Below are 25407 nucleotides of genomic sequence, written 5' to 3'. Positions count from 1 at the left end.
CCGAAACATTTTTATTGCTACAAAGATTCCAATTATATTAATGATACAGCCATTTTTCGAATGTTAACAAAATGCCACAAAACTATAAACTAAAAAGCTTTTAATTAAGCAGCATTTTCCTTGACTTAATTGCTGGATTCTGCATGCTTTTATAGGATGTGGTGCTTGATATAAACAATATTAAAGAAGAGGTTCAGTTTTTTTGCAAGTCTGTCATAAAGCAAAAGTAAGGCGCTTACATAACCACTGAATCAGGTTTTGTTACAATTTTCCCAGTTAAAATACACCTATGAGATCTCCCCAAAATATGCTTTGTATTGGATTTCCTTTTTGTTTTTCCTTTATTAAAACTAACTTTGAAAGATAGTCACTTAACTTAGAGCGTGACAAATGTTAGCTTAGCATACACATTTAAATACACTGACAACAGAGTGAGCATTCTGTTCCCATCAATTCAATTAAAATGGCAAGTACTTTACAAGGTGCTCCTGACTCACCTAATCCTTTTACTATTAAAAAACAAAAAGCTTGAACATGTGAAAACATGAAACAATTAAGGAAAAATAGCTTTATTTAAAAAAGTATACTCCAAATTTCCATGTAGAGACAAGATCAATGGACTAAATCTCACTTAATTGGCACAATGTGTATCGTTTTCACAAAAAATAGCTGATAACCACAAACCCCTTGTTCTTTTAAAAACAAAAACAGCTGATCAATCAAAGCCATTGTAAAAAAACATGTAATGTAGCACCTCTAATGCATCACTGACCAAAATATATAATCTTAAGAATTCATAAAAGAAATAAAAAACATGGCTTTTATAGAAAACCTGCAGTCTCATACAATTTAATATTCATCTGGATCTGTTGCACAGCATACAAAACATAAATTACAGTGGAAATAATCAGTGACTGAAAAAAAAGTAGTGTGTTTTGGGCTTATTATGATCACACATTTTGCTTTAGATGCTACTTAGTCATGTACTCAATGATTTACCTGTTAGTGTACAGAAATAAATATCCAAATTCTGCATTAACAGAAACCAGTTTTTCTGAAACTCTGAAGCATACAGAGGCATGCACTACTTTCTTTTTTTTAATAAAAGTTGTAGTCACATTATCAGAAATTTCTTCATGGTTTACAAGGTAGCAATAGCGCAAAGACAAATTTATTTTACTTCTTGGCTATAAAAGAAAGATATGTGTCTCCTGGCCAGCATTTTTTAAAAGGTATCTTAACCTAAGTTTGGGGTTTCTTTTTGCAAGTATTTTTAGGTAGGTTTTTCAGAAGGTTTTATTAATTGAAAAAAAAAAAAAAAGTTAATTTTAGCCAGAAAAAAAAAAAAAAAAAAAAAAAAGAGTTCTTAGGGCAGGGCACAGAATAAACAAATCCAGTTGTCCCATAACCCATCAGTGTTTAGCACCCCCACTGGGCTTTTTCACAGTCTTTGTCTTTAAAGAGTTTTTATAAAGAAGGAGTCTTTCTGTGGTGTGAGGGGGAAGGCGGTTCCTCTTGGCTCTTACAATACATGACGCCATTGGAGAAAGCCTGTCAAAGCCCCCTGAGGTGGCTGGTATAGCCAGCAGTTTTCTGGCAATGTTCTGGAGTTCAGGGAACCGAGTAGCCAATTTCCAATATAACACACTGGAATTGTTTAACCACAGTGGTTCTGTCAGATACAGGTCAAGCTCTGGTATCTGCATGATCTTTGCAGGTGGTTGGGGCAAGGTGGACATAGACTTGCGCTTGAGACCATTTTCATTGACTCCATGACAGTCGTTTTCTTCTGAGCTTCCACAAGATGTCTCAATTAGTGTTTTATCTTGTCCTTCCCCACCACCATTTTTGACATTTTTCAACTCCTTGATGGTTTGGTCTTTATCTGTCTCCACAGAAGAAGATGCAGAGGTGATCATGCTTCCTAATGTGGCTTCCACAATGGTGCGAGCCTCTTGCTTTGAGGGAGGTGTTAAGAAACCTGTCTGGTCCTCCAATTTGGCATGAGAAAATGGCTGGAAAAATAAGTTTTCAATTTAGAGTTCAGATTCTTAATGTAGATATGTATTTTTCTCTAATGAACCCTATATAACAAACTAATCTATATAAAACACAGAGGTCTATATAAACTACAATATAATGAACATAAATAAACATTGTGCAATTTTGTAGTTGACCTTTAAAGTTACAGTTCATGACAAACCACTTAGGCTTCTGTCCTAACTCAGTACCTGAAGTTTGATCCTGGGGTCAAGCACAGACGCTAGTATCATGTCCTTTTGGTGAATCAGAGGTTGGAAGTGGGTGTAGAGGCCTGTGCGTAGAGCCTTGTTGAAGTGAGTATAGTTGTTGACACGAGACTCCAAAGTCTTATCGAGGTCAATAAGGGAGGGTATGATGGAAGAGATAGTTACACCATTTCCTTGCAGAACCTGGGTTTGTAAAGGCCACAAAAGAAATGTTCTAATAATGATTTACAAACATTACCCATACTACTAATACTTAATTTTAATATTATTTGTTTGCTTTAAGTTAATCTAAGTGCCCAACTCAGAACAAATGTCAGGCACAGTTAATATTTAAATATAAAATAAGACACAATAAAGATCCGTGTAAGAACAAGAAGTACACAATAGCTATATGAATTAAAAATGTGATTTTGTCTAATATTTGGAAATATGGACATGTTTCTTCTTCAACTGCTCACTTGATTTCGGGCTACAGGATGTCAGAAAAAGACAAAGAAAAATTTTACTTTACATAAAACTCTATAAACCATTAAATAAATTATTAAAACAAAAACAAAACAAAAGCTCTTACCTGCAATGCCTCCTCAAAAGGTTCAAGAAGACTCAGGATGTCGACCACTTGCTCCCTCTTGACCATGACCAGAGGTGGGGCACTGGATGTGTCGTTAGCCTCTATGCGTGCCTGGGCCAGGAGAGTCATGACAGTGCTCCAGGCAGACTCCTGCACCATACGGCGTAACGCAACCATCATGGAGTTCCAACGACAGTTAGTGGAGGAAGGACCAAGAGAAACATTGCACTCCTTCAACAAAACCTAAAAAAATTAAATACTCAAAATGATTATTCAAGAAAGAAACTTCAACGTTTTAAATCTCTTTAACAAAATCAACTGCCACAAAAGGTCAAAAAGGTAATGTGGCGTAATATGGAAGAAGGAAAGAATCCTTATGACCTAAGCTGAAATCAGTGGTGATAGCAGTTTCTATCAATTTTGAAATGCAATGCTTTAAGACGTTAAGGCATGTAGACATCCTGAGTAAATCTTCATCAACATAAAATTAGATTTAACAAACTTAAAAAAAAAACAACAACACTTAGTCAACAGTTTTGCTAGTTTAAAAACACTTTAAAAACTACAGTACTATTACTTTGTAGGGTCAAGTGTTGCTGTAATTTTAGTCCTCCCATATCTGCTGATATACAATTACAATTTGCTTTTCTACATCAATAAATAATGGTACTAATCTATGACAGAAGAAAAGGCTCACTGACCTACATTATGCACCTCTTCAAGAAGAAGAATAAAAGGCAGAAACACTTAACAATTACATATTACAATTACATCTGTCTCCTACCTCGCTCCAGTAGGGACTGCTCCTAAAGAAAGCCACCACATTGTGTGCCTGTGAGAGCAGGTTTTCCACTACCCTGGAAGTCTTCAATGCCTCTTTAATCACAGTCTGCAATGTTTTTGCCACACAGATGGTCCTAGTCCCGATCTGCAACTCTGAAAAATGGCACTCTGTTTCTGACATCTCACCTGACAAAAATGCCACTATCTCATCTCCATCAGGTTCTCCCCTGTTAGATGAGCACATGATTTTGTAGTCACAGAACAAGTTGTTCCCAACCAGGGCTTCTTTGGCCTGGTTGGCAAGGATGTAGCCAATGCTGCAGGGAAAGATGCCATAGCTCAGCAGCACACCTTCAACCTCCCTGGCCACAGCAGAGCTGAGGTTTTGATTGCTGAGATGACGATAAGCAACAATGGGTCTACGGATCTGCCAGGACTCACTGACAAAGTGGAGCTGCACCATGACAATAGGCTCTTCTGCTGATTGGGACTGACCCCCTGCCCAAAGGTCACATGTGACGTGAATGGCACTCTCACCATCTTTGGTTTTGGCAAGGCTGGCTTTGAGGTCGCGAATAAGTTGAGGTTTGATGGTTCTCTCCACATCATCATAGAGTTGTAGGCCAATGGCACGCTGGGATAGCTTGTTAAATTCTGGGCCGATGGTTCCCATAAATGACCTGAAGCCAGAGCCCTCAACAAAACTGCAGGAAATAAAGGCAAAAAAATTCATTATGTGGCTTTACTTATTTCAAATAATGCGTGAGTGAGATTGTTCAGATTCACTACATCAATACTTAAACAAACACTGAATCCTCTCCACTCATGTTTGGTTAGTGGTTAGCCTGCAGCCTAAATGTACTTAATAATTAATGCTCTACACCTCCTTATACCAATACAAATACCTGAACCAGACACACCACTCCCCCAGGTCATGTTTCCTCATTACCCCAAGGCAAGACCCTCATAAATATTGTCCACACTTTTTGGAGTCTCCGTAATTCCATCGAAACCCAGGATGCAGAATGACAACTAACAAAATATCGGTAGAGAAGATTCAGTGTTGGCTTTAGTGTCTGTGTGGTGGTCGTCGGCATTTAGAAAATGGCCAAAGGTATCCTTAACAAATGGCAGGAAAATAGAGACAACTAGCACTACTGCTTTATATGGAGACATAAGTGAAGTGCTGTAAGTGAAAACATTAAGTTGTATTAAAGCCCAGCAACACAAATGACATTGCTCAGAGAAAACAGACTCTAGCCCTTTTCAAACAGACACTGGAATTCCAACAGTATCTGACTTTGTCAAAAAGGGGGAATGTGAAGACAATTGTCTGAGTGAGATGCTGCTGATAGTATCCAGACTTTATCCTTCGAGCATCCTAGTAAAATATCCGTATTATGTGCATGACCTTGTTCGTGCTGCACGCTGCTCTGTCCCAAATTGTCAGAAAAATTAAAAACATTGTCTGGAGTTCATATGGGAAACAGCTTCTGCATACCAAACTTAAGACGTTTTGGCAAAAAACCCGCAAAGACACAATAACAGCCATTAGCACTTAATTCACCTAAGTGGCAGCATGTCTTCAGCGATCATCCTCAGCGCTGCATTTACAAACTTTTTCTGGTCCACTGGTGCAGCTGCTTGTGTAGCACCTGAGCTGGAACTGGGACTACAACTTGAACTAGGAGGAAAAGACTGACTGGGGGAAGAGAAGTCTCTACTAGATGCCAAAGTCTGTGAAGGTGGAACAACCCTATTCTGCTTGGTTTTCCGATGCTCCTTCTGCTTTTGTGCTCTCTCTGCCCCTATCTGCAACAGAGCAAATAGTAAGAAAATAAATCATGCTAATTGGGAGCAGAATGAAATAGAAAGTTTAAAAGAAATCCATCTATAGCTAGCTTACCACTTCTGGAGCTACTGGTTCTGTGTCTAATACAACGTCACATTTGAAGTCCAGCTGAAAAAAAAATAACATCATGTGAATTCAAAATAGTGTCTCTGCTATACTGTACTATAAATAAACTTTTTTTAACCATTTTTTGAATTAAATCCTAATAAAATTCATAAAAGGTTTCAGATTTCACTTTTTTCAAGTTTGCAGCCTGAAACTACAATTATTCAAAACATTTTCTTACTATTCTACACTCAGTAACCTATATATGACTAAGTGAAAATTTTAGAAATGTCTGTAAATGTAAAAAAAACAAAAACAAAACTGAAATATAACATATATGACCAGACCCTTTGCAACAACACCTGAAATTTAGCTCAGGTGCCTCGCATTTCTCTTGATTGTTGCTGAGATGTTTCACAATTGGACTGGAGTCCACCTGTTCTAAATTAAATTGTTATGATTGGAAAGGCAAACACTTCTGTACAGAGGCCTCACAGATGACAATGCATACTGTATCTGAGCAAAAGCCATGAGATCAAAAGGAGCTGCCAGCAGAGCTCAGAGACAGGGCTGTTCCAAGGCAAACAAGAAACCCTGTTTGGAGCATGCCAAAAAAAAAAAAAAAGAAAGAAAACACCTGAAGGACTCGGACTTAGAGGAACAAGATTCTCTGACCTGATTAAACCAAGACTGATTTTTGTTTTTGGCTTCAATTCTAAATGTTAAACGTCTAGATAAAACCAAGCACCACTCATCGCTGGCTTAATACCATCCCTACATTGAAGCGTGGTGGTCACAGAATCATGCTGCGGGGGTGTTTTTCAGCAGCAGGGACTGGGAGACTGGTCAGGGTGGATGAAAAGCCTAATGGAGTAAAATAGAGAGATATCCTGAGTACAACAGTACTCAGGACCTCAGACTGGGCCGAAGGTTCTGCTTCCAACATGATAACGATCCTAAACACATAGCCAAGAGTACACAAGAGTGGCTTAGGGACAACCCTGTGAATGTCCTAGAGTGGCCCAGCAAGAGGCCTGACTTGAACCCTTTTAAAAACAATAGCAGAAAATTCCACAATCCAGGTGTGCAGGGCTTGTCGCATTATAACCAAAAAAAACTTGAGGCTGTAATTGCTGTCAGAGCTGCTTCAACAAAGCACAAAGGGTCTGAATGCTACACCAATCAGGCATAACATTATGACCACCAGTGCAATGTACAGTAATTCAGTCCATTACAGGGGCTCTGCAAGGAATTCTGCTTTTACAAGGTAATAATTCTTCAGTTTTTAAGTTGAAACTTAATTAATTCTACTATGTATTTATTATTAAGGTCAAAGTGGGTAGTGGAGTCATACTGCAGTGCATTATACAAAGAGGTGATTCTAATGTTTTGGCCACCCTATTTTAAAGGTAGTAGGTGGCCAAAACATTAGAAAAAGTAGAATTTATGGCAGAGTCACTATATTAGTTTGCATTAAATTGTACAGGTGGCCATAATGTTATTGCTAATTGGTTCAGGTGCATTTGTATTTCAGAATGTTTCTTATGAATAAATGTACAACCATTTCAAAAATTCAATTTTTACTTTGTAATTCTGAGGTAATAAGTGTAGATTAATGAGAAAAAAATAATTTGAACGACTGTAGTATCTGGCTGCAACCTAACAAAACTGAAAAAAGTGAAAGGGGTCTGAATACTCTGAGTGCATCATATTAAACTGGAAAAAAAAAAAAATCCGTAAGATGGTAAAGAAGTCAATATGTAAAAACTGACAACAATAACCGTTATACCATCTGTACAAAAAGCATGAGATATTCTACCTCTCCTTCCACAAACTGCTGAATATCAAGGGAAATGCTCTCAGCTTCATCTTTGTACAAGCCCAATTCTGCTTTACGTTTGATGGTGGAGTTCCAGTGACTCTTCACAGCCTTGTCTGTCCTGCAAAAGGAATCAAAAATCTATATTAAATTCTAACAACAAAACAATTTATTTGTACGCCATCATCCTATTCAGCAAGTAAATCAAGGTTAACTAACTCACCTTCCAGGGAGTAACCTGGCAATCTCAGCCCATCTATTTCCTAGTATTGAGTGGGCTTTGTAGATGATGAGATCTTCTTCTTCGGTCCAGGAGGTCTTTTTGACCAGTGGATCAAGGTGGTTGCGCCAGCGATCACGACAATGTCTCCCCAGCCGATCCTTAAAATGTCTGGCAATCAAAGTCCAGTGTTTTGTGCCATACTTGTTTACCAGCTCTAGTATCTGTAAAGATGGTCATACAATGTGGGAGAGCACAACAATAGCATAAATTTATCTGGATTTTCTGCGTACGTTTTTTACCTTTTCATCCTCCTCTTTAGACCAGTAGCCTTTGATTAAGTCCGGATCAAGGCATTTTTTCCAGCGGCGCATACACTGGAATTCTGTCCGTCCCTACCACAGCAACAGGAAATGTCATTAACACGTCTTCTCCCAATACTAAGGGGGTGTCGAATTATTGATTGAAATAATTTAGCATGGAGAAAATGGTTAGTGTTGAGAGATTTAGTCTTTTAGTCTATTTTATTAACGTTTAAAAGTTCATCCTGTAATTCATGCATTCTCTACTTCAACTGATTTTGTTTTATCTGAGTACTTACAGGTAAAAAACTGGCAATGGTTTTCCAATCTTTTTTCCCAAAGTTCCTGATCAGGATTTTCAGATTGTCATCCTGCACACAGGAAGAAATTAGTTCTGACACAGTATAATGTATTACCAGGTTATCATAAACTCATTAATACAGCAGAGGTAAATCAGAGATGCCAGACTGTTGCTTTTGTTTATTGCTTTTACCTACCAATCAACAAAAACCTGTGTGACAAAGTATCTTAAGCATGTGTTGCTACCTGTGTTTCAATCAGGTCTTTTTGCTAGCATGTCGCTTTAAAGTTTAATCACTGGTAAAAACGTAATAAACTACTTGAAATTATTTTGAGTAGGTCTGGATAACATAGTCAATTAAATGTGTTATTAAAAATCCTTTTTTCACTCACTTCTTCCTGAGTCCATTTGACTTTACCACCCTTATTGTGTGCTGTGTCTGAGTCAGTATCATTGCAGAGATTACTATCCCCCATTTCTTCCATGCTACAAACAAAGAGAGGATCAATAATTAAAAAACATGTATTATTGGATTCCAAAGGGGAGATCATTAAGGAGTAAGACAAGACATTACAGAAAGAATATCTGAGCAAAATGCATTGAATTTTTAACAATCATTGTCACCTTATTGAAGGATGTTTTTTTCATGACTGTAATACTGGACTGTATTAACTTTAATTGGGTGTACCTATTAAACTGCCTATTGATTGTGTATATTTATTTCTGAATTACAAATCCCAAAGCACCTGAGCCCTAAAACTGAGTACCAAGTGTACTGAGTGTTTTCTTTTGACGTACAAATTATAAATTGCACTCTAATGCAAAAACTACAAAGTAAATCATGTTGCCCTATTCCACATTGCTCAGAAAAAAAGACACAAAACAGATAAATAAATAAAATACAAAGATCAGACTAAATAATGCAAAGAAATGTATATTATGTGTATCCTAGTATCATAGTGGTCTTATTACAATTGCAAGATCTGACTGTATATTCAGTAAAATCTATTGTTTTTCAACACTATAATCTAAAAATTCCCAACAAATAAATATCCCAACACTTAAGAGCTGTTTTTTCTGTGCATATTAGTTAAGTACATGGTTGCTAACAGATAGCATCCAAATGGTTTCTACAGTAACTTAACTTTTTTAACCACTGGCCCAGCATTTGACACTCTCCCTGCAATGTGCCTAAAGTGTCTTGGAATTGTTGGCAACTGGTGAAGCAGATTTCACACCTGTTTAAAACAGATTAAATCTACATTAAGCTATAGATTTAATGTCTAGAAATAAGGCTGGAAAAGTATGCCACTCAACGATTCCTTCGTAAACAAAGCCTGTGTCTCTTACTTCCATTCCTAACATTAGCTTATCTACTGAAAGCCACCAGGCTGCCTTGACATGAATATTAAGCGTTAACTAATGTCAAGCTAAATATGCAAATACACTGCACAACTCCCAAGACAAAGTTACTGCGATTGATTTACCAAACCACAGTAAACTGCAACGTATAATCCAACTCTGGTGTAAATTCGAGCTGACTGACTAACTTTGCTCGCACGTCCGCTGAACACGCTGCAGGAAACGTTGATTATTAACGCTGGTGGGATCAGAAAGTAGAGCGCCTCTAGCGGCGAAACAAAACAGCCTCGCTCAAACTGAATAATGTTTAGGGCAAGTGGAGGATGTTTGGGGCTATTTCGATGCTTGTGACTTAGCTGACATGACAGTAGGGAGAAACCCGAAGATACCTACCTACATTTTAGACTGTGCAACTGCTTCTGGAAAACAGCCGGGTCCAGCTCTTCCAGCTCACTACCATGACACAACAGAACAACGGCTTTCTTAACGGACGCGACGGAGAGGAAACATCTCACTCACACAGCGACCATTTAACTCACACGTTGATTAAGAGCCCGGTGACTATTAAACTTTGATTACTTTAGCTGTGACTCGATAACACTTTTAACATATTGCCACACATACACACACTTTCCTCAACGTAACGAGCCACAAACATTCCCACACTTACCCGCGCGACATGCCTCCGTGTCCCCCCCAGTGTCTCTGGACTGTGCTGCTGAGATGCAAGACTGGGTCACTTTACTTTCAACTGCAATACAAGCGCTGCTTTAGAAGAAACAGACAATGCCGCAGCGTACGCGCAATGAAATGTATATTAGTTAGTGAAAGATTTAAGCAAAAAGAAACTCGTGGCGTTCTAGCAGTCAACATTTACCCGGGTCTGATAATAAGGTATGTTCAAGAACAGCACAGCTACACGCACTCCCCGGAAACAGTCCTCGTGAGTGACGCTTTTAGGGGACGCTAACGGCTAATATCTAATGTAACTCGAGGATTTGCTTTTTAACAGTATCAATAATAGGTCTTTTGAAAATTAATACGCTTTGCTCAAACACTATATTACTTTCTATTTATTGTTGTGTGGGGACAAGACTACTTTGACGTCAGATATGTTGTAGTTAAATGAAATCACTGGTTTGCTAGGCTAACGTCCATGTTTGAGGAGTGTCTGCAGACTCCTCAAACATGGACTTTTAATGAAGGCCTTAAAATTCACATAAATAACTATGTTTTGTAAAACCCACAGCAAAATGCTTCTTAAATAAGTTTCAAAAATTAAAATGGCATTCTAAGATTACATTGGTTCAGTTAGAATAAGTACTGAAGATTAAAGATCAGCGGCTTTCGGGGTCACCACAGCGGACCGTGTTCCGCATCGTGAGTTCGCATGCGTTTTTACGCCGGATGCCCTTTTTGCCGCAACCCTTCCATTTTGTCACACCTGGTGGGTTGGGATCCGATAAGGCCGCCTTCTGCATCCAAACCTGATCCACTACCCATTGATCCACCGGATCAAGTTGGCAATTAATTTTGATCACAACAGTGTTAAGTGGAAAATGATCAATCTCATGGTTTGTAAAACAGACTATAATTGTGAACATATACTGTATAATAATAATTTAGGTGTTCATTAATGTACAGCATTGGTCAACAGTATAGCCCACCCCACAACTGCATTATACTCCATTGTCATTCACTTTATACACCAACAGATAAAGAAAATTACAAATACATTAATAAACACACACATGCTTATGACAAAATAACAAATTCTTTAAAACATGTATTAAATTCCTAAATAAAGTTATACTCATTTTATTTGTCAGCTTAATTTCTGGCCTTTCTTCTCCAATATTCTAATATTATATTATAATAATGTGTGTGTTATAAAGTCACAGATAAATAATTCCGCTGCCTTGTTTAGTTATCCTGTTTCATCATCATTCCTGGCTAAGCACTGCCAGTTGCCCACATTAACTTACACCAATTGGTTTCTAACAATATGTAATTTTTTTCACTGTGGCTCTTTCCATTTAAATATATTTTAATTGTTAACCTTTGACACATTTGCATCATGAAAACTGCTTGCAAAACTAGTAAAAGTCTTTTGTGACAGTGAAAATATGGGAAACATTATCTGTTAAATAAAATTGCATGCATACTTTAACTTCTGTTTGTTTTTTATGCATTGAATTTCAGCCACCTCGTGTATTGTGTTTCTCAGCTTAAACACTAAGTGGTGCAGTTCTATAGTAATCCAAGTAAGGTCACATCTTCCACCTGTCTGCCTGCCTCTAACTAGTTAAGGTTGAGTACTTGATTAATATTTTACCTACTGACTACTTTGGATAAATAAAAAATTTGATTGTTAAACTATATCAGCTCTTGAAGCATTTTTAAAACTCTTATACGGTATCTATAAAATAGTGCTTTGTTTGTTTTTCTTTCACCTGTTTCTTGTTCTGATCTCTTTTTTTGGATGTCACAGGTTAGTTTATATTTCATCATCTTTGTTTGGCAAATTTCTATGGAAATATAGTTAGCAATGTAATTTCCAGACTTATATCTCACAACCATAAAGGTAATTATAGAGGTGTATAATGCTAGAAAAATCATCTTAACTCTGTAATGTAAAATATGAAATACATTTGTTCATTCATCTTTTCTCATGCAACCTGTATTTAAAACATTCCTGTCCATTTGTTAGTCTTTAATCTGGTGACACATGCTTTACCCTGCCCTGTCCCTAAATGTACTGTATTTTTCATCTTTACATGTTTTTATTCCCATTCTATAAGCCTTTTCATTAAAGATGTTTCGACATGTAAATAATAACATTAATAGTGGTTGAATTCCATGTAGCCAAAGTAAAATGAGTAACATATACCTGAATGAGCCTGTCAGGGACAGACCTAACACAGACATTACCTGAATAACCTGCAACAAAATGACCAAAATAAGACACTAAACAACCACAAACTTGTGCAAAACAATAGAAAATGAGCACAAAGTGTCACAAAACTTAGACTACAGAGAAATGTAAAATGCCCTGAAAGAGACGATCAAAAAGAGGACAAAAAAGATTGTGGTTGTTTTATGTCTCTTTCAACATGGGGGGCCTGCTCTTAGAATGGCAGGGGCTCATTTACATGTCTGTGCCCATAGTCTCATTGTGTCACATTGTTGTCAGAAATGTGTTAATGAATCAGTGCAGATTAACATTATTCAGTGACAAAAGGCAATACTGGCCTAATAATTGCATAGATGAAGTGCAGAGAAAGGCAGTGCATTTGTGTAATAAAAGAAGTTTGGTGCCAAAAGGACTTCGAGCCAGTGTGTGCTCTTTCTCTAGTAACAAGTTGCACAACATTTTCTGATAAATCTATATAAATCTGGCTTGTAATAAATTAGCTCAGTAATTTAATTAACTCTTGAGAGATGTGAATGATGTATTTAGCAATGCTCATAATTGACATCAAAATGGGGCTTTAGCTGAGGAAATAGGATACATATCTAAACCTGTTAAAGAAGCGTTTACGATGACACCATGTGTTGTCAACTGCAGAACCTTTTGATAACATGCCACATTTAACAGCTGGTCAGTCATTGGCAAAATATAATTTCTGTCTTGCAAACTTCCTGTTTAATAGTTCATTCAAAAGAACATGTAAATGTTTTGACAGTTTGATTTATTAACAAGTTTTCTATGTACACCCATACATGGAGCTGCTTCCGCTGGCATCGGCCCAGTGTAACGATGCTGCTGGCAGCATGACCTGATCATGTGTAACACCAGCCTCTGTTTACAGGATCAGTCATAGCATATTGGCATTCAAGGTTTTAGAAAGGTGAATGAGGAGGTCAGACCTGTGTTTGTGTTTTTCCATTAATCATTCTGTTTGAAGGGAGACTATAAAGCCGTCTTCCAGGGAAATAAATGGTTATTTCCCTGTTTGTGTGGATGGTTACTTAGAAATTCATCTGATACTGCATTCTGTGAAAATAAACCTTTGAGCAAAGCCAACAATCTTTTTTAAAGAGATGAAGAGTAGCCTGCTGATTTAGAGCTTCTTTAATATGAGATGTAAAAACTTTAAGTATATATGAAATTGATTTAAAAAATTGTTAAAATGCAAAGATATCAGATGCACATTATCTAACTGTATCATCCATCACTGCCAACCTCAAACATCATCCATCACCAAAATTCTTAGGCACTTCATGATTTATACCTAAAAAAAATGCATTACTTTACTACAGTACATAATTCTATTATAAAGCTGCTACTGTATGTTTACACTTGTTAGATACAGTATTTTTATAATAACCTGTTAGATATCATGAAATAACGAAATTAAATCATCATCATGAAATCAATATGGCTGTCTCCATTTGCAGACTAAAAGCACTCACAGACAAAAATATGTATAGACTTTCCTAAGGTATAATACAAACAAAAAAACAAAATCCACATAACCATAATTTCTACACTGCAGTGTAATAGGCTGGCTTTTTAAATAGTGCTACATGGACATTCAGTACATTAACAGAACACTGCTGTGAGGACCTGTCGCCACAGTTTCACAGCCACATAATTAATAAAGTTATATTACTGTCAGTAAAATAATTGTATATTTTAGCTGATTTTTTTAAGGTAAAACCTATACTTTGTACATGTCCACAGACCTACATCCCTTAACATTAAAGGATCAGTATCAAATTTCTCTTTTATGTGACAAAAACTGAACTTTATGTTCTTTGTATAGTACAGTAATGTAATAACAATTTAGCTTTTGTGCCACAGAGCAAAACAGCAGTTACCAGTAAAATCAAACAGTGTAAAAACAGGTACATGCTAGTGAGAGGCTGCAGGTAATCTAAGGAATGGAGTGTCTTGATGATATCATGCCAATGTGACAAAAGCATATAGCATGAAAGCACATATACCTGATTTGGAAATGCTAGGTAAAAGTGAACTTTTCTTAGGTGTCTGAATGTCACTCCCAGTTTTAAAGTTTAGGTTATTATATCTTGTTCACAAGATCTGTCCTCTATAAAAATGACTTTAGTGAGATAAACATGAAGCCTGGGTGTACACAGGAATACAATGTTGCATTGTCTTTTTTTTGTGTATAAAGAAACTCTAAAACTTCTTGTGAACCCAACCTCACTTGCGTTTTACTTCTTTGCAAAATAATGGAAAGAAATGATGAAGATGCTTTCACTTTTACAAACCCTGTATATTTAGAAAGATTTTTCTAAGATTTTCTAAGAGCTAACTGTCAAAAGATTGTCAAAAATTTGAACCTTAAATATGTTCATGCAATTATTTTCATTTATACATGCCCACATTTTGCTACAAAGAGGATCAACTTAGACACAACCTGCTGAAGCCAATCTGAAACTTCTGCAATCTCATTATTCTGATGAGATCTTAACTACAAAGGCCTGTGAGCAGGATCTTTCCGTCTCACAGAAAGCTGTCCTCGCTGCCGACAAAAGAGAACCCATTGAAGGCATTAGAGGAGCTGGTGCTGGCATTGAGCTCTGGGGTCCGACTCACGGAGTTAGGAACCATTTCTCTAGTGAACTCTGGATCAATATGCTGAGTGTCAGCTGGGCCTCTCTGAAACATTAAATAATTATGTAAGTTTGCACCTGTAATCATAATAACATGTATCATGTATATTGTGTGACACGGTGTACCAATATCTGAAGGTAAGGAATACATTGGAGGATTTCCAATGAAAGAATGCCTGAGGGTGCATCACATCTATTCCCAATTTTTAAAGAGATACATTATACAGATGACTAGGAGGACAAAGTCAGCTCACAGACAAAAAAATGGCATTGACATGTCAAAGCTTAAAAGACATGAGCAGTCAGCCTGGCAGTTCTCACCACATTGGGGTTGTAAGGCGGAGTGATTCTCTTATGGTAGAGGTCATCCCAGTTGATTGGAGAGAAGAAGGTGTGGTTCTTTATTTCTAACTATAAAAAGAGAGAGAAAAGTAACAAATGTGAACTCTGTACAAATATATCAAGATATCCTGACATGTTGAGTAAGGTTTTTTTTTCAGGTCTGTCCTCTGAAAATACCAAAATCTTCAAAGGGATGTTTTAAACCCTAGTTTTAAAGTATATCCTATTTTGTCATTAAGGGAATTGAAATTATCTGCAACTAAAACCAAAAATATTCGAGTTGTTCTTGGAAGAACATATTTTGTCTAAGACTAGGCTTATTTCTTGTCTGGGAAAATGTTTTTAAAGTTAAAGACATTTTTAAACATAACAGACTTACAAAATCTGCGATGGCCCCTAGGCGACTGTGCTGATCCTTCTGAAGAAGACCTACTAGCAGAGAGCAGACAGCATCAGACTTCCCTGGAGGGAGCGGCAGCGGCTTATGGAGGATCCCATCATACATTTCACCAACATCTTGGCTGTAGAATGGCGGCTGAAGCAAAAGGATGATAATAATGAAAAGGATGATAATACACAATGCAATTTTGCATTTAGCATATGCTGTAAAATACACCTAAAGTTTCCCTAGTTATATTAATTAAACAGAAAACTCTTCTGATGTCCTGACTAAGTAGTATCTTGTTCTCAATGCTCTTGAAGAACATAGAGATTTAGGGAAACGTTTTAGGGAAATGTCTCTTTATAACCTCAGCGTAAGGGAGATAAAGAGGGTAAATGATTCACGCAAATTTATATACATAAAAATACAAAATAAACAAAATGGGCTGATATATAGCCATTTATGATGTGTAGACTTTAAAGGCTGAACCATTTCTGTCTTTCACAAGATTCATTTTACACTGTGGGAAACACACATATTTGTGTTTTGCTAGTTTTCTGTCAAGAGTTTAATGTGGCTGACACCACTCTTATGTCTCTCCAAGAAATACAACTGAAGTAGCTGACTTTAAGAGTTTTACAGTTGCTGCTGGGTAGATTTTGTTGTTTTAGACTTTTTGCTATAAATAATTCTGAAACTGAACACGCACTTGATATCAGGAGAAATCCAGCCACAATGGAGTATGGTAAATGATATACAATTGTACGATTTGATATGAAACTATCATTTTCAATAAAATATCAAACTACTGCTTTAACCAAGATTATTATTAAGATTAAGATTATTTCCAAAAGGTATATACACATACCAGGCTGTAGATCATCTCATAGAGTACTGCTCCAAGACACCACCAGTCTACAGTCCTGTCATATGGTTCCTTACGAAGAACCTCTGGAGCCAAGTACTGCAGACAGATATGAGAAAAGTAAAAGACAGGAGTGAAAATGCAAATTAAGGATGACAGAAACAAGTTTTTTTAAATATATCAATATATTTGAATCGCCTTTCCGTGTGGAGTTTGCATGTTCTCCCTGTGCTTGCATGGGTTTCCTCAGGAAACCCATTTGGTTTCCTCCCACAGTCCAAAAACATGCGTTAGATTGACTGGTGAATCTAAAATTGCCGATAGGTGTAAATGTGAGTGTGAATGGTTGTCTGTCTGTGTATGTCTCTCTGACTGGTGACCTTTCCAGGGTGGACCCTGTCTTATGCCCAGTGACACCTGGGATAGGCTCCAGCACCCCCACGACCCAAAGGGGATAAGCGGAAACAGATAATGGATGCATATATTTGAATCAAAAGTTGCAAACGTTTAGTAAAGATACTATTGCCACAGCAGAGTCAATTCTGGAGTTAAAAGGTCTCAGCATAAAATTTAATTAGCTATCATGTTTAAACAAAGATGATATGTTACGTTACTGTTTTGTTGTATTACCTTCTGAATTCCTTCACACTCATATATGTATATTTTTACTCACTTCTGGAGTCCCACAGAAAGTTGAGGTAGTTCCTTCTGGCTCCATACCCTCTTTGCACAGCCCAAAATCTGTCAGCACCACATGGCCCTGCACAGACAAAGGACATAAAGGCTTTCTTCACTCAAAGCAATATGTTTTTATTGACAAATTCTAATAAGGTATTCATAAAGTATTTTTCAAAGCACAGCAGAAACCATGTTGAATCAGATTTACCTTAGAGTCTAAAAGAATATTCTCTGGTTTCAGATCTCTACAAAGAGCAAAGAATGAGCAAATTATCAGTGTAGAAAGTAAAAACTGATCATTTGTTATTATATTTTCAATATTTTAGAAATTAAGTGAGCATGACTGGCAGTCTGACCTGTACACAATGTTGAGCGAGTGAAGGTAGCCAATAGCGCTCGCCACCTCGGCGGCGTAGAACCTCGCTCTGGGTTCTGAGAAACACCTCTCTCTCTGCAGGTGGAAGAACAGCTACAGAGAGATGGAAAAAGATCAAAAGATGGATAAGATGATGGAGGTTACACACATTGTTACAAGCATAACAATCATTAAAAAAAATACAAATTTAAAAAAATTATTAAATGTTCATCAGCACAGCAGCACAAAAAGACATTAAAGTGTTTGTAAACAGGTCTGTTAGCAGCAAGTTAGGAAGCGATGTCTGATTTTATGTAATAACATAATTTATGTAATAAAATCAGACAGTGCTATGCTTCAATAAAGGATTACTTATGATTACACAGGCACAGCCTGCTGTGTCCCAGCTGAACAAGGAAACAAAATGGACACACTTTTAGACAATACAGGAACACCCTGGCACAAAATATGAGTTTTGAAAACAGTCTTCTGTGCACAGAAAAATATCTATGTATTTTTTGGAACAGTTTTACTTTTTTACTGTATCTAATATGGTGTATTTAAAATTGATATTATTCTGATGTCTGCTGCTAAATATGAAGCTACAGCTAGCATTGGTTAGCATCTGTACAAGATGCTTGTTTGTCTGTTTGCTCCTTTTAGCAAAATTTTAGTAAACATCATATAATAGCATTTGTGTAAGCATTAGTTAGTTTTTCCACATGCTAAGCTATGCTAATCATGTTCTTAGTCACAACTCAAATCTGTGGATTAAATTTACGTTTTTATGAGGGAAAGAAAAAACAACAAATAATGGTATTTATTGCTGAAGACATTTACCTCTCCACCATTTACATAGTCGAGGACAAAGTAGAGTTTCTCTGTGGTCTGAAAGGAGTAGTGAAGACAAACCAGAAATGGGTGTTTCAGACTCTTTAGCAGCACATTTCTCTCTGCCATAATGTTCTTTTGCTGAAGAGAGAGAAAATACAAGGGATCACTGTATTGTCAGCGGAGAAGGCGTCCATTTGTGTAACTTGATTACTTGGTCACAAACACACTTAAAATGCCTCAAATGAGACATTTCTTTATCCTTGAAAATAAGACATTGCATGAATGTTTGATAACAATTTCTTTGACAGCAATTTCTGATAACAATGAAGGGGTAAATGAGCCCCCCAAAAAACTGTTTCACAACGGTAATGTTCTGCATCTTTTCCCACACTACAGTTCACAGACTCTGTGTGAAGACCGCCCCTGCTGCCACACGGTCCAGTTAAATATTGGTAACTCACCTGCACTGCACATTTTGCTTTCCCTGATTTACATTTAGTATTTTACTACATTTGATAAGTTGTCAGTTAATTGGTTTCTATTTGTAGCGCACATATAATTAACTTCTGTACAGTTGCACTTAAATTATTTTGCACTACAGGTGAATTAATCACCGGTTTCCTTTTGCCTGCTTGTTCGGTCCCACACATTCTGCATCTTTTTTTATCAAAGGGTTGATGGCCTTTGTCACAATGCATGAAAACTTCTCAGTGATTAAGTCTTTCCTATTTTTTTATGTAGTATGTAGTTTTAAGTTTTTTCTAGGTGATGGTTGTTTAGACACAAGCTGTAGAGTGTTTGACTTCAGTTAAGTGCAACGAGAATCCTTGTTCATACTTAGGAGGCCTAAAGTTACTGTGCAGACAAGAAATTGCATGGAATTCGTAGCATTAACCATGTTACCATTTGTTGTTGGACTACACAAAATCCCTGATCCACCACTGACACCACTGAAACAATAGTGCTAGAAGTGCTGTGTTTTTTTAAGTTAAAAAGGTAAAGTTAAAAAAGAATATTATTACCACTGTGTAGAAATACTCATGTGTGTCCTGCATTAAAAATGATGCTAAAATAAAAGTGCAATAGTATTAGCTCAAGAAATACTTGAACCACCAAAAGTAACTACACTCTTGCTGTCAAAAAGTCTTACTTGACATAAATCAATATAATATTATTTAGCTTATAGTTATTCATGCAATAAATTGTTCATCATTTTAATGTTGTATCTAATAGTGATGGAACTTTAAACAGCCCCGTTTTGATCATCAAATCTTTTGAATCAAATAATTATAATTTAAATTACTTTACAAAATACTTGGTAGCTTGCGAGTCTGATTATTATACCATATTTCATTCAGTGGTAGAGCATTGGGTTGGAATGCAGAAGGCCACACGCTCAAATTCCACCCCATCAGGTGTGTGGGTGGATTGCGGCAGGAAGGGCATCCGGCGTAAAAACACATGCCAAATCAATGTGCAGAAAACGTCACTAAAGAACCAGGCCGTTGATGATTTTGTTAATTTAAAGTAAATCTGAAATGTAGCTACTATAGTTCTTGTATTAATGTAGTGGAATAAAAGCACAAAATTTACCTCATTGAAATGCAGTGTCAATTACAGTATCATGTAGAAAATAGAACTACTCAAGTAAGGCAGATATGCCTCAAAGCAGTACTTAAGTGCAGTTCCTAAGTAAGTGTATTTAGTTACTTTACACAATTAAACAATAGCTTTAACAGCTTTTTATGTCAGTGTCGGCACAACATTTTTATTTATAATTAAAACGCCCTATTTATAGATGAATTCACATTGCTGTAGTTCATGGGACACACTGCAGCTAAAGTGCAACACATTTTACAGAGATGTTTGGTGTTACTAATGTTCTAAATGGTGATTCCTGTTCTCACTAACACTGAATCTTAGTAGTAAAGTGAAATAAACTACAGTAAAAGTCATCCAGTAAGCGATGAACAGATGTGTGGTGCAGCTTTGCCAAGGCATGGCAAAACTAAAGGAGGTAAAAGGGAAAAGTCACTTTACTCAAAAGTTTTAGGAGGCAAAAGAGTAAGTGAAAGGTAATAGACATTTTACAGACTGTAAGATCAGCTATCTCAGTTGGGTGTCAGTGTGTTGTCAGACAAACCCTGAAGTGACCCAGTTTATTTTGTGGGAGTTGTAAAATATGTTCTTTGTACAGAACGAGCTGTAGATTAGATAAGATTCAGATCATGTTGCTGGGTGAAAATACTGTTTACTAATAACAATCAAAGATACTGACACACACTTCACATGCGCAGAGATATTTTCCACCTTCATCTACTTCAGCTCATCACAACAGAAAACTGATGAGTAAAACATATTTATCTACTTTCTATTAATGTCCCACATTGTGGAAAGTTGCTAAGTTGATATTAGTTAATATATGTATACGAAGCAGTTTACATATATAATAACAAAATTTTGCTTAAACAGCATCAAGCACATACATATATACATATATATGTAAACATGCAGATGTGTTGCTGTGATATTAATATTTTAATATTATTTCGATATAATATTTTCCATAAATTGGTCAAATTTCCCAGTTTCAACATCATATATATTGTTTATGTTCTATTGTGAATAACATATAGGTTTATTACATTTGTAAATCATTGCATTCTGTTTTTATTTATTTGTTTTTATTTTCTGTTTTACACATCCTCCCATTTTTTTATGAAATTGAGGTTGTATCTGCGGTAGCATGTATCGCTAGTCCCATTCTTCACCACTGTGAATGTGAAACATACATACACAGAGTCCAGTTACATGTTTACCATGTCTACTGACAGGTACGGACAGAGAAACTCTCCATGTTGCTGCATGATTCAAACAAATACTGTGTAACTGGAAAGTATCATGTGGTTTGTGTTTCTGCAGGTTAATAAGTATAGAAATTTGAATACTGGGACAGAAGAGCCTCACCTCTTTCTTCTTCAGGATGACTTTCTTCTGCAGCACTTTGACGGCATAAAATTTGTTATCAGCTTTGAGCTTGGCGAGCAGGACCTGCATATAGGTTTGTTAGAGGTTTGGTTAGTAAACAGTGTGCAGCGTCACTACTGTCAGGACATGGCATGAAACCCCCTTAGAACAGCACACACAGCACAGATATGTGATCTGTGGAAACAGATGATACTGAGAAATCTGAGAAGTGTGTTGATACAATGAAAAAAGGTCTGTCATTGCTCTACAGTTAAACATTTAGCAGGGACATACAAACCTGCCAACAAAGGAAATGAATCAGATTGAGAGTTTACTGTGTTCTTCGTGGGAAACATTGCACTGGTGTCATTTTATTTTCTAGTTTTCTTTATTTTGCTGTTCCACCAACTAGGTGATGTTCAAGTAACCTTAAAAGGCGTCAGTGGACTATAAAGTTAATGATTCATGAAGCAGGCAGGACATTTTGCTCAAGCAGTACTCAGCCGTTAGACTCTCTCTGACCCCGTCTGCAATGTCGACATCGGTTCATTATTGTTCCCACTTTTATTTTCTCTTTCTTAGAGTCATACAAGAGACACAAAATCATACAAAAAACCTGATTCTAATTGTATTCACAGAGAATGGCTGTTATTCTATATGATCCACCATTAATACCCGCAGCACGATTTATTACCCAATGCCCTTAACGTAACCCTATGTCAGAGAAAAACTCCCTAGGGCTACATAGTGTGTGTGAGTGTTGAGTATTGAGCGTGCCAATTTAGCGCAGCTTCCTGGGTTCTCATTTGACCAGTGACCTTTGCTGCATGTTGTACAACTTTTCTTCCCCAATGTTTTGTGCCTGCCTTTCACTTGAAACCACTGCATGTCATTTTAAAGGGTTCACTTACTTCCTCTTGCCAGTGTAGATAAAAAAAACATTATTATTCTAGGGTTACCTTTCCAAAGGTTCCTTTGCCAATGACAGTCAAGAAATCAAAGTCAGTGGGCCTGGCACTGTAAAAAGTAAGGAAAATAATCTATTAAATGCATTAAATCATACCATAAACACTTATTAATGGTGAAAATAAATCTGCACATTTTGTTTGAACAAAACCTAATCTCAGATGTCGCCATTCTCTTTATGAATCTTTATTTATATTAAATATTTAGTATGGTATGTGTGACTAAATGAAAAATTCTCAGTGTATCACAGCAAAGGGCTACATGCTGGTGGGTGGGAGCAGAGCTACTGACTGTGGGTTTGCTGAAGGTCCCAGGTTGACATCATCATGAGGAGAGGAGGATGGTGACTGCAAGTAGGAAAACCAATAAAAAAACTTAATTCAATAAAAGAAAGGAAAAGTACACTTTAAATACATTTCTCTAAATAAAAAAATGTAAACCATAAATTCATTTGGATCATTAAAATCCCTAAACCTAACAGAATCAGTGCTCACAATTAATAAAAAAAAAATAATGATGTTGGTTCAATGTGAAAACACATTTTGAGGTAATTTCTGAAAACGTGTCTATCTACTCTGCTTTCAGTGTATAATATCTTTCTTATTATCATGAGACAAAATAGCCAACGCAACGTAGTAAAACACTATTAGGCAACAGAAAACAAAGAATAATCAAGCTTGAAGTTAAATGGATGAGGGTCTGAGTCATACTGCATGATCATGTTAGGAAAAGCACAGCACAAACAACCAAAACACAACAGATCACCTGGTTGTATTTGTTCATATGCATGTGTTATGCAATTTTTTTTCTTTTAGCATTAAGAAAAAGTTTGGAAAATCTCATAGGAGTGGTATTTACATCAGAGTATGCCATGGCTATAGTCCATTCCACTCCCACTGCAGACTCAGCATCAGCGTTGACAGACCTGTGAGAGGAGAGGAGAGGAGAGGAGAGGAGAGGAGAGGAGAGGAGAGGAGAGGAGAGGAGAGGAGAGGAGAGGAGAGGAGAGGAGAGGAGAGGAGAGGTCAACAGTTGTGTTCAATGCAATTATAGAAGAAAGTTCAAGATTTAAACCCTTAAGCTTTATATATTCAACCTTATCTTATTTCACAGATCCATAAGACACGTGTGTGTGTATGTGTGTGTGTGTTTGTGTGTGTGTACATTGTATTAATTACATTGTGTGGACAAATTTGGTTCAGTGCCATCATTGTGAGAGTCTGTCAGCTGTTCCTCACAACTCCAAACAGCTGTCAGAAGACGTGAATTAAGGGTTAAGGTTAGAATGAGGTTTGGAAATGAAGTGTATTCTCATTATAGAAACATATGACTGTGTGTGGGGGTTTGTGGGTCTGTGTGTGTCTGTATTTCTGATCAGCTGCTGAGCTCATTGAAGCTGGTAATTCTGGTTTTTAGGCAATAAGATGCCGCAACAACCAAAACACAATATGTGTACACTATATATATATATATGTGCGTGTGTGTTTGTGTGTGCGTGCGTAAGTGTGTGTGTGGAGTTTGTAGTGAATATGTTTACATGGTAAATATTGTCGAGTCACTCTCATATCTCTCAAAACATTCAGCATGATCATGTTCCAACACACACACACACAGAAACTATTCAAGTACATTTTTTCAGTAGCTCCAGGGCCGTTAACCTATCTGCAGACATAAGAACTTTACAGAAGGGAAGTTTTACATTTTACAGAATGTGTTTACTGGGATTGTACAAAGCTGTGATCTGCAGACATGTTGTAGCCTCACTGAAATGCCTGAAAAAGAAATCATCATCTAACACTGAATGAGTTCCATTTTCAACTTAAACTCATCATTCTATGTCTAAAGTCAAAAATAAAAAGCACTTCCTGAATGTACTAAAGTCAAGATAATTTAATCACACAGCATCACAGCAAAGACTTAAAGTTGCATATTTCTACCAACACCACCTGAGCAGCTGCTCTTTGTCCAAAGGTTTTCTTAAAATCACAAACTCAGTATAATCCCACAAAAAAGTTTATTTCACAAACTTGAAACTCTGACAAGAAGAAAAGATCTAGAGTGAAGATTGTTTGTGTCCTACAGTCCTGTAGGAGGTGGACGGCAAAATCAAGTGTGAACTTAAATACTTTTTACAACTAACCTAATGTGCTATAAAGATCTACCATAGCGTAAACTAGCAGTGATATGATGATATCATAAATCTAAAATTGTCATAAACTCAGTACCTCTGATATTTAGGTGGAATTTGAACGTATCAAATATTAGTATTATACAACAGCAGAACTGTAAAAAACAGTAGTTTTCTCACCTGTTTGCAGAGGACGAGAGGATCAGTGCGCAAGCAGTCTGCAAAGTTCAGGAGTCTGAGTCCAAACAAAGAGCTGTCAGAGCTGCAGGTGTATCACAGCTGAAACTGAGGCCAGTTTTCAATTTTGTTAGATGGTTGAAGTCTCTGGCAGGAGAGTGAATCATTGATAAAAAGTCACAGAGCTTTAGGTGAGGCGGAGCAAGACTGTCTGTGTGAGTGTGTGTACATAGCTCTTCCGGTCTCCACACTTTGCTCTTAAAGTAAGAGAAGTAGCTAGGAAGCTTGTTTACTTTTTAGATTTATACCTACCTATTTTTAAAAAATAGTCTGTAAAAAACTAATGATCTTGATTATACATTACACATATATGTACATTTTAGGATGATTAAGTGTGTATACTACTGTAACTATGAGACGGTTATTATTCAATCATGTACCTTAGCTGAATCTGGACAAATAAACTGTTGCAATATGTAAAAACAATTAAAACACAAGTAGTTGGTTTTACATTAAGTAAAAAAGATCAATGGCTTTCAGCTTGTCCCTTCAGTGGTTGATTTGGCATGAATATTTACGCCCTCCCATTTTACCATGCTTGGGACCAGCACAAGGGTGGTCCTTGG

At 36.8% G+C, this 25407-nt stretch overlaps 2 protein-coding genes across 8 annotated transcripts; both read right to left on the bottom strand.

Moving 5' to 3' along the window:
* Window positions 1-553: 553 nt before the first annotated feature.
* mybl2a (v-myb avian myeloblastosis viral oncogene homolog-like 2a) lies at window positions 554-10430 on the bottom strand. 6 transcript variants are annotated; one of them, XM_067526036.1, is made up of 13 exons: window positions 10175-10430; window positions 9898-9957; window positions 8535-8628; window positions 8141-8212; window positions 7842-7934; window positions 7543-7763; window positions 7320-7440; window positions 5510-5563; window positions 5171-5415; window positions 3605-4307; window positions 2821-3063; window positions 2232-2432; window positions 554-2015 (listed from the first exon to the last, which is right to left on the bottom strand). In XM_067526036.1, the coding sequence occupies exons 1-13, from the start codon at window positions 10183-10185 to the stop codon at window positions 1413-1415; spliced, it is 2721 nt and encodes a 906-aa protein (XP_067382137.1). In that variant the 5' UTR covers window positions 10186-10430; the 3' UTR covers window positions 554-1412. The 6 variants fall into 6 exon arrangements, with proteins under 6 accessions (XP_067382137.1, XP_067382140.1, XP_067382142.1 ...); XM_067526039.1 differs by having other exon boundaries at window positions 9902-9957; XM_067526041.1 differs by lacking the exons at window positions 9898-9957; window positions 10175-10430 and adding exons at window positions 9288-9380; window positions 9630-9715.
* A 3133-nt stretch (window positions 10431-13563) lies between these two features.
* On the bottom strand, window positions 13564-24960 carry sgk2a (serum/glucocorticoid regulated kinase 2a). Of its 2 annotated transcripts, none has more exons than XM_067526047.1 (13): window positions 24785-24960; window positions 23335-23401; window positions 22768-22823; window positions 22470-22527; window positions 21511-21594; window positions 18550-18681; window positions 17711-17823; window positions 17563-17599; window positions 17350-17436; window positions 16680-16775; window positions 15809-15964; window positions 15409-15498; window positions 13564-15133 (listed from the first exon to the last, which is right to left on the bottom strand). In XM_067526047.1, exons 2-13 carry the CDS (start codon window positions 23347-23349, stop codon window positions 14978-14980), a joined length of 1080 nt encoding a protein of 359 aa, XP_067382148.1. In that variant the 5' UTR covers window positions 23350-23401; window positions 24785-24960; the 3' UTR covers window positions 13564-14977. The 2 variants fall into 2 exon arrangements, with proteins under 2 accessions (XP_067382148.1, XP_067382147.1); XM_067526046.1 differs by lacking the exon at window positions 24785-24960 and adding an exon at window positions 23655-23720.
* Window positions 24961-25407: the final 447 nt, after the last annotated feature.

This window comes from Channa argus, chromosome 13, assembly GCF_033026475.1.
Source record: "Channa argus isolate prfri chromosome 13, Channa argus male v1.0, whole genome shotgun sequence".
In the NCBI taxonomy this organism is placed as follows: Eukaryota; Metazoa; Chordata; class Actinopteri; order Anabantiformes; family Channidae; genus Channa; species Channa argus.
This window is presented reverse-complemented; position numbering and strand designations above follow the sequence as displayed.

Coding starts and splice junctions, on each gene's coding strand:
- sgk2a (XM_067526046.1), bottom strand. Junction 17,437..17,562: donor ATATTCTTTTAGACTCTAAG/GTAAATCTGATT, acceptor TTGTCTGTGCAG/GGCCATGTGGTGCTGACAGA. Junction 15,134..15,408: donor CGCCTTACAACCCCAATGTG/GTGAGAACTGCC, acceptor TTAATGTTTCAG/AGAGGCCCAGCTGACACTCA.
- mybl2a (XM_067526036.1), bottom strand. Junction 8,629..9,897: donor TTGCACAGTCTAAAATGTAG/GTAGGTATCTTC, acceptor CTTTGTTTGTAG/CATGGAAGAAATGGGGGATA. Junction 2,016..2,231: donor ACCCCAGGATCAAACTTCAG/GTACTGAGTTAG, acceptor TTATTTTTCCAG/CCATTTTCTCATGCCAAATT.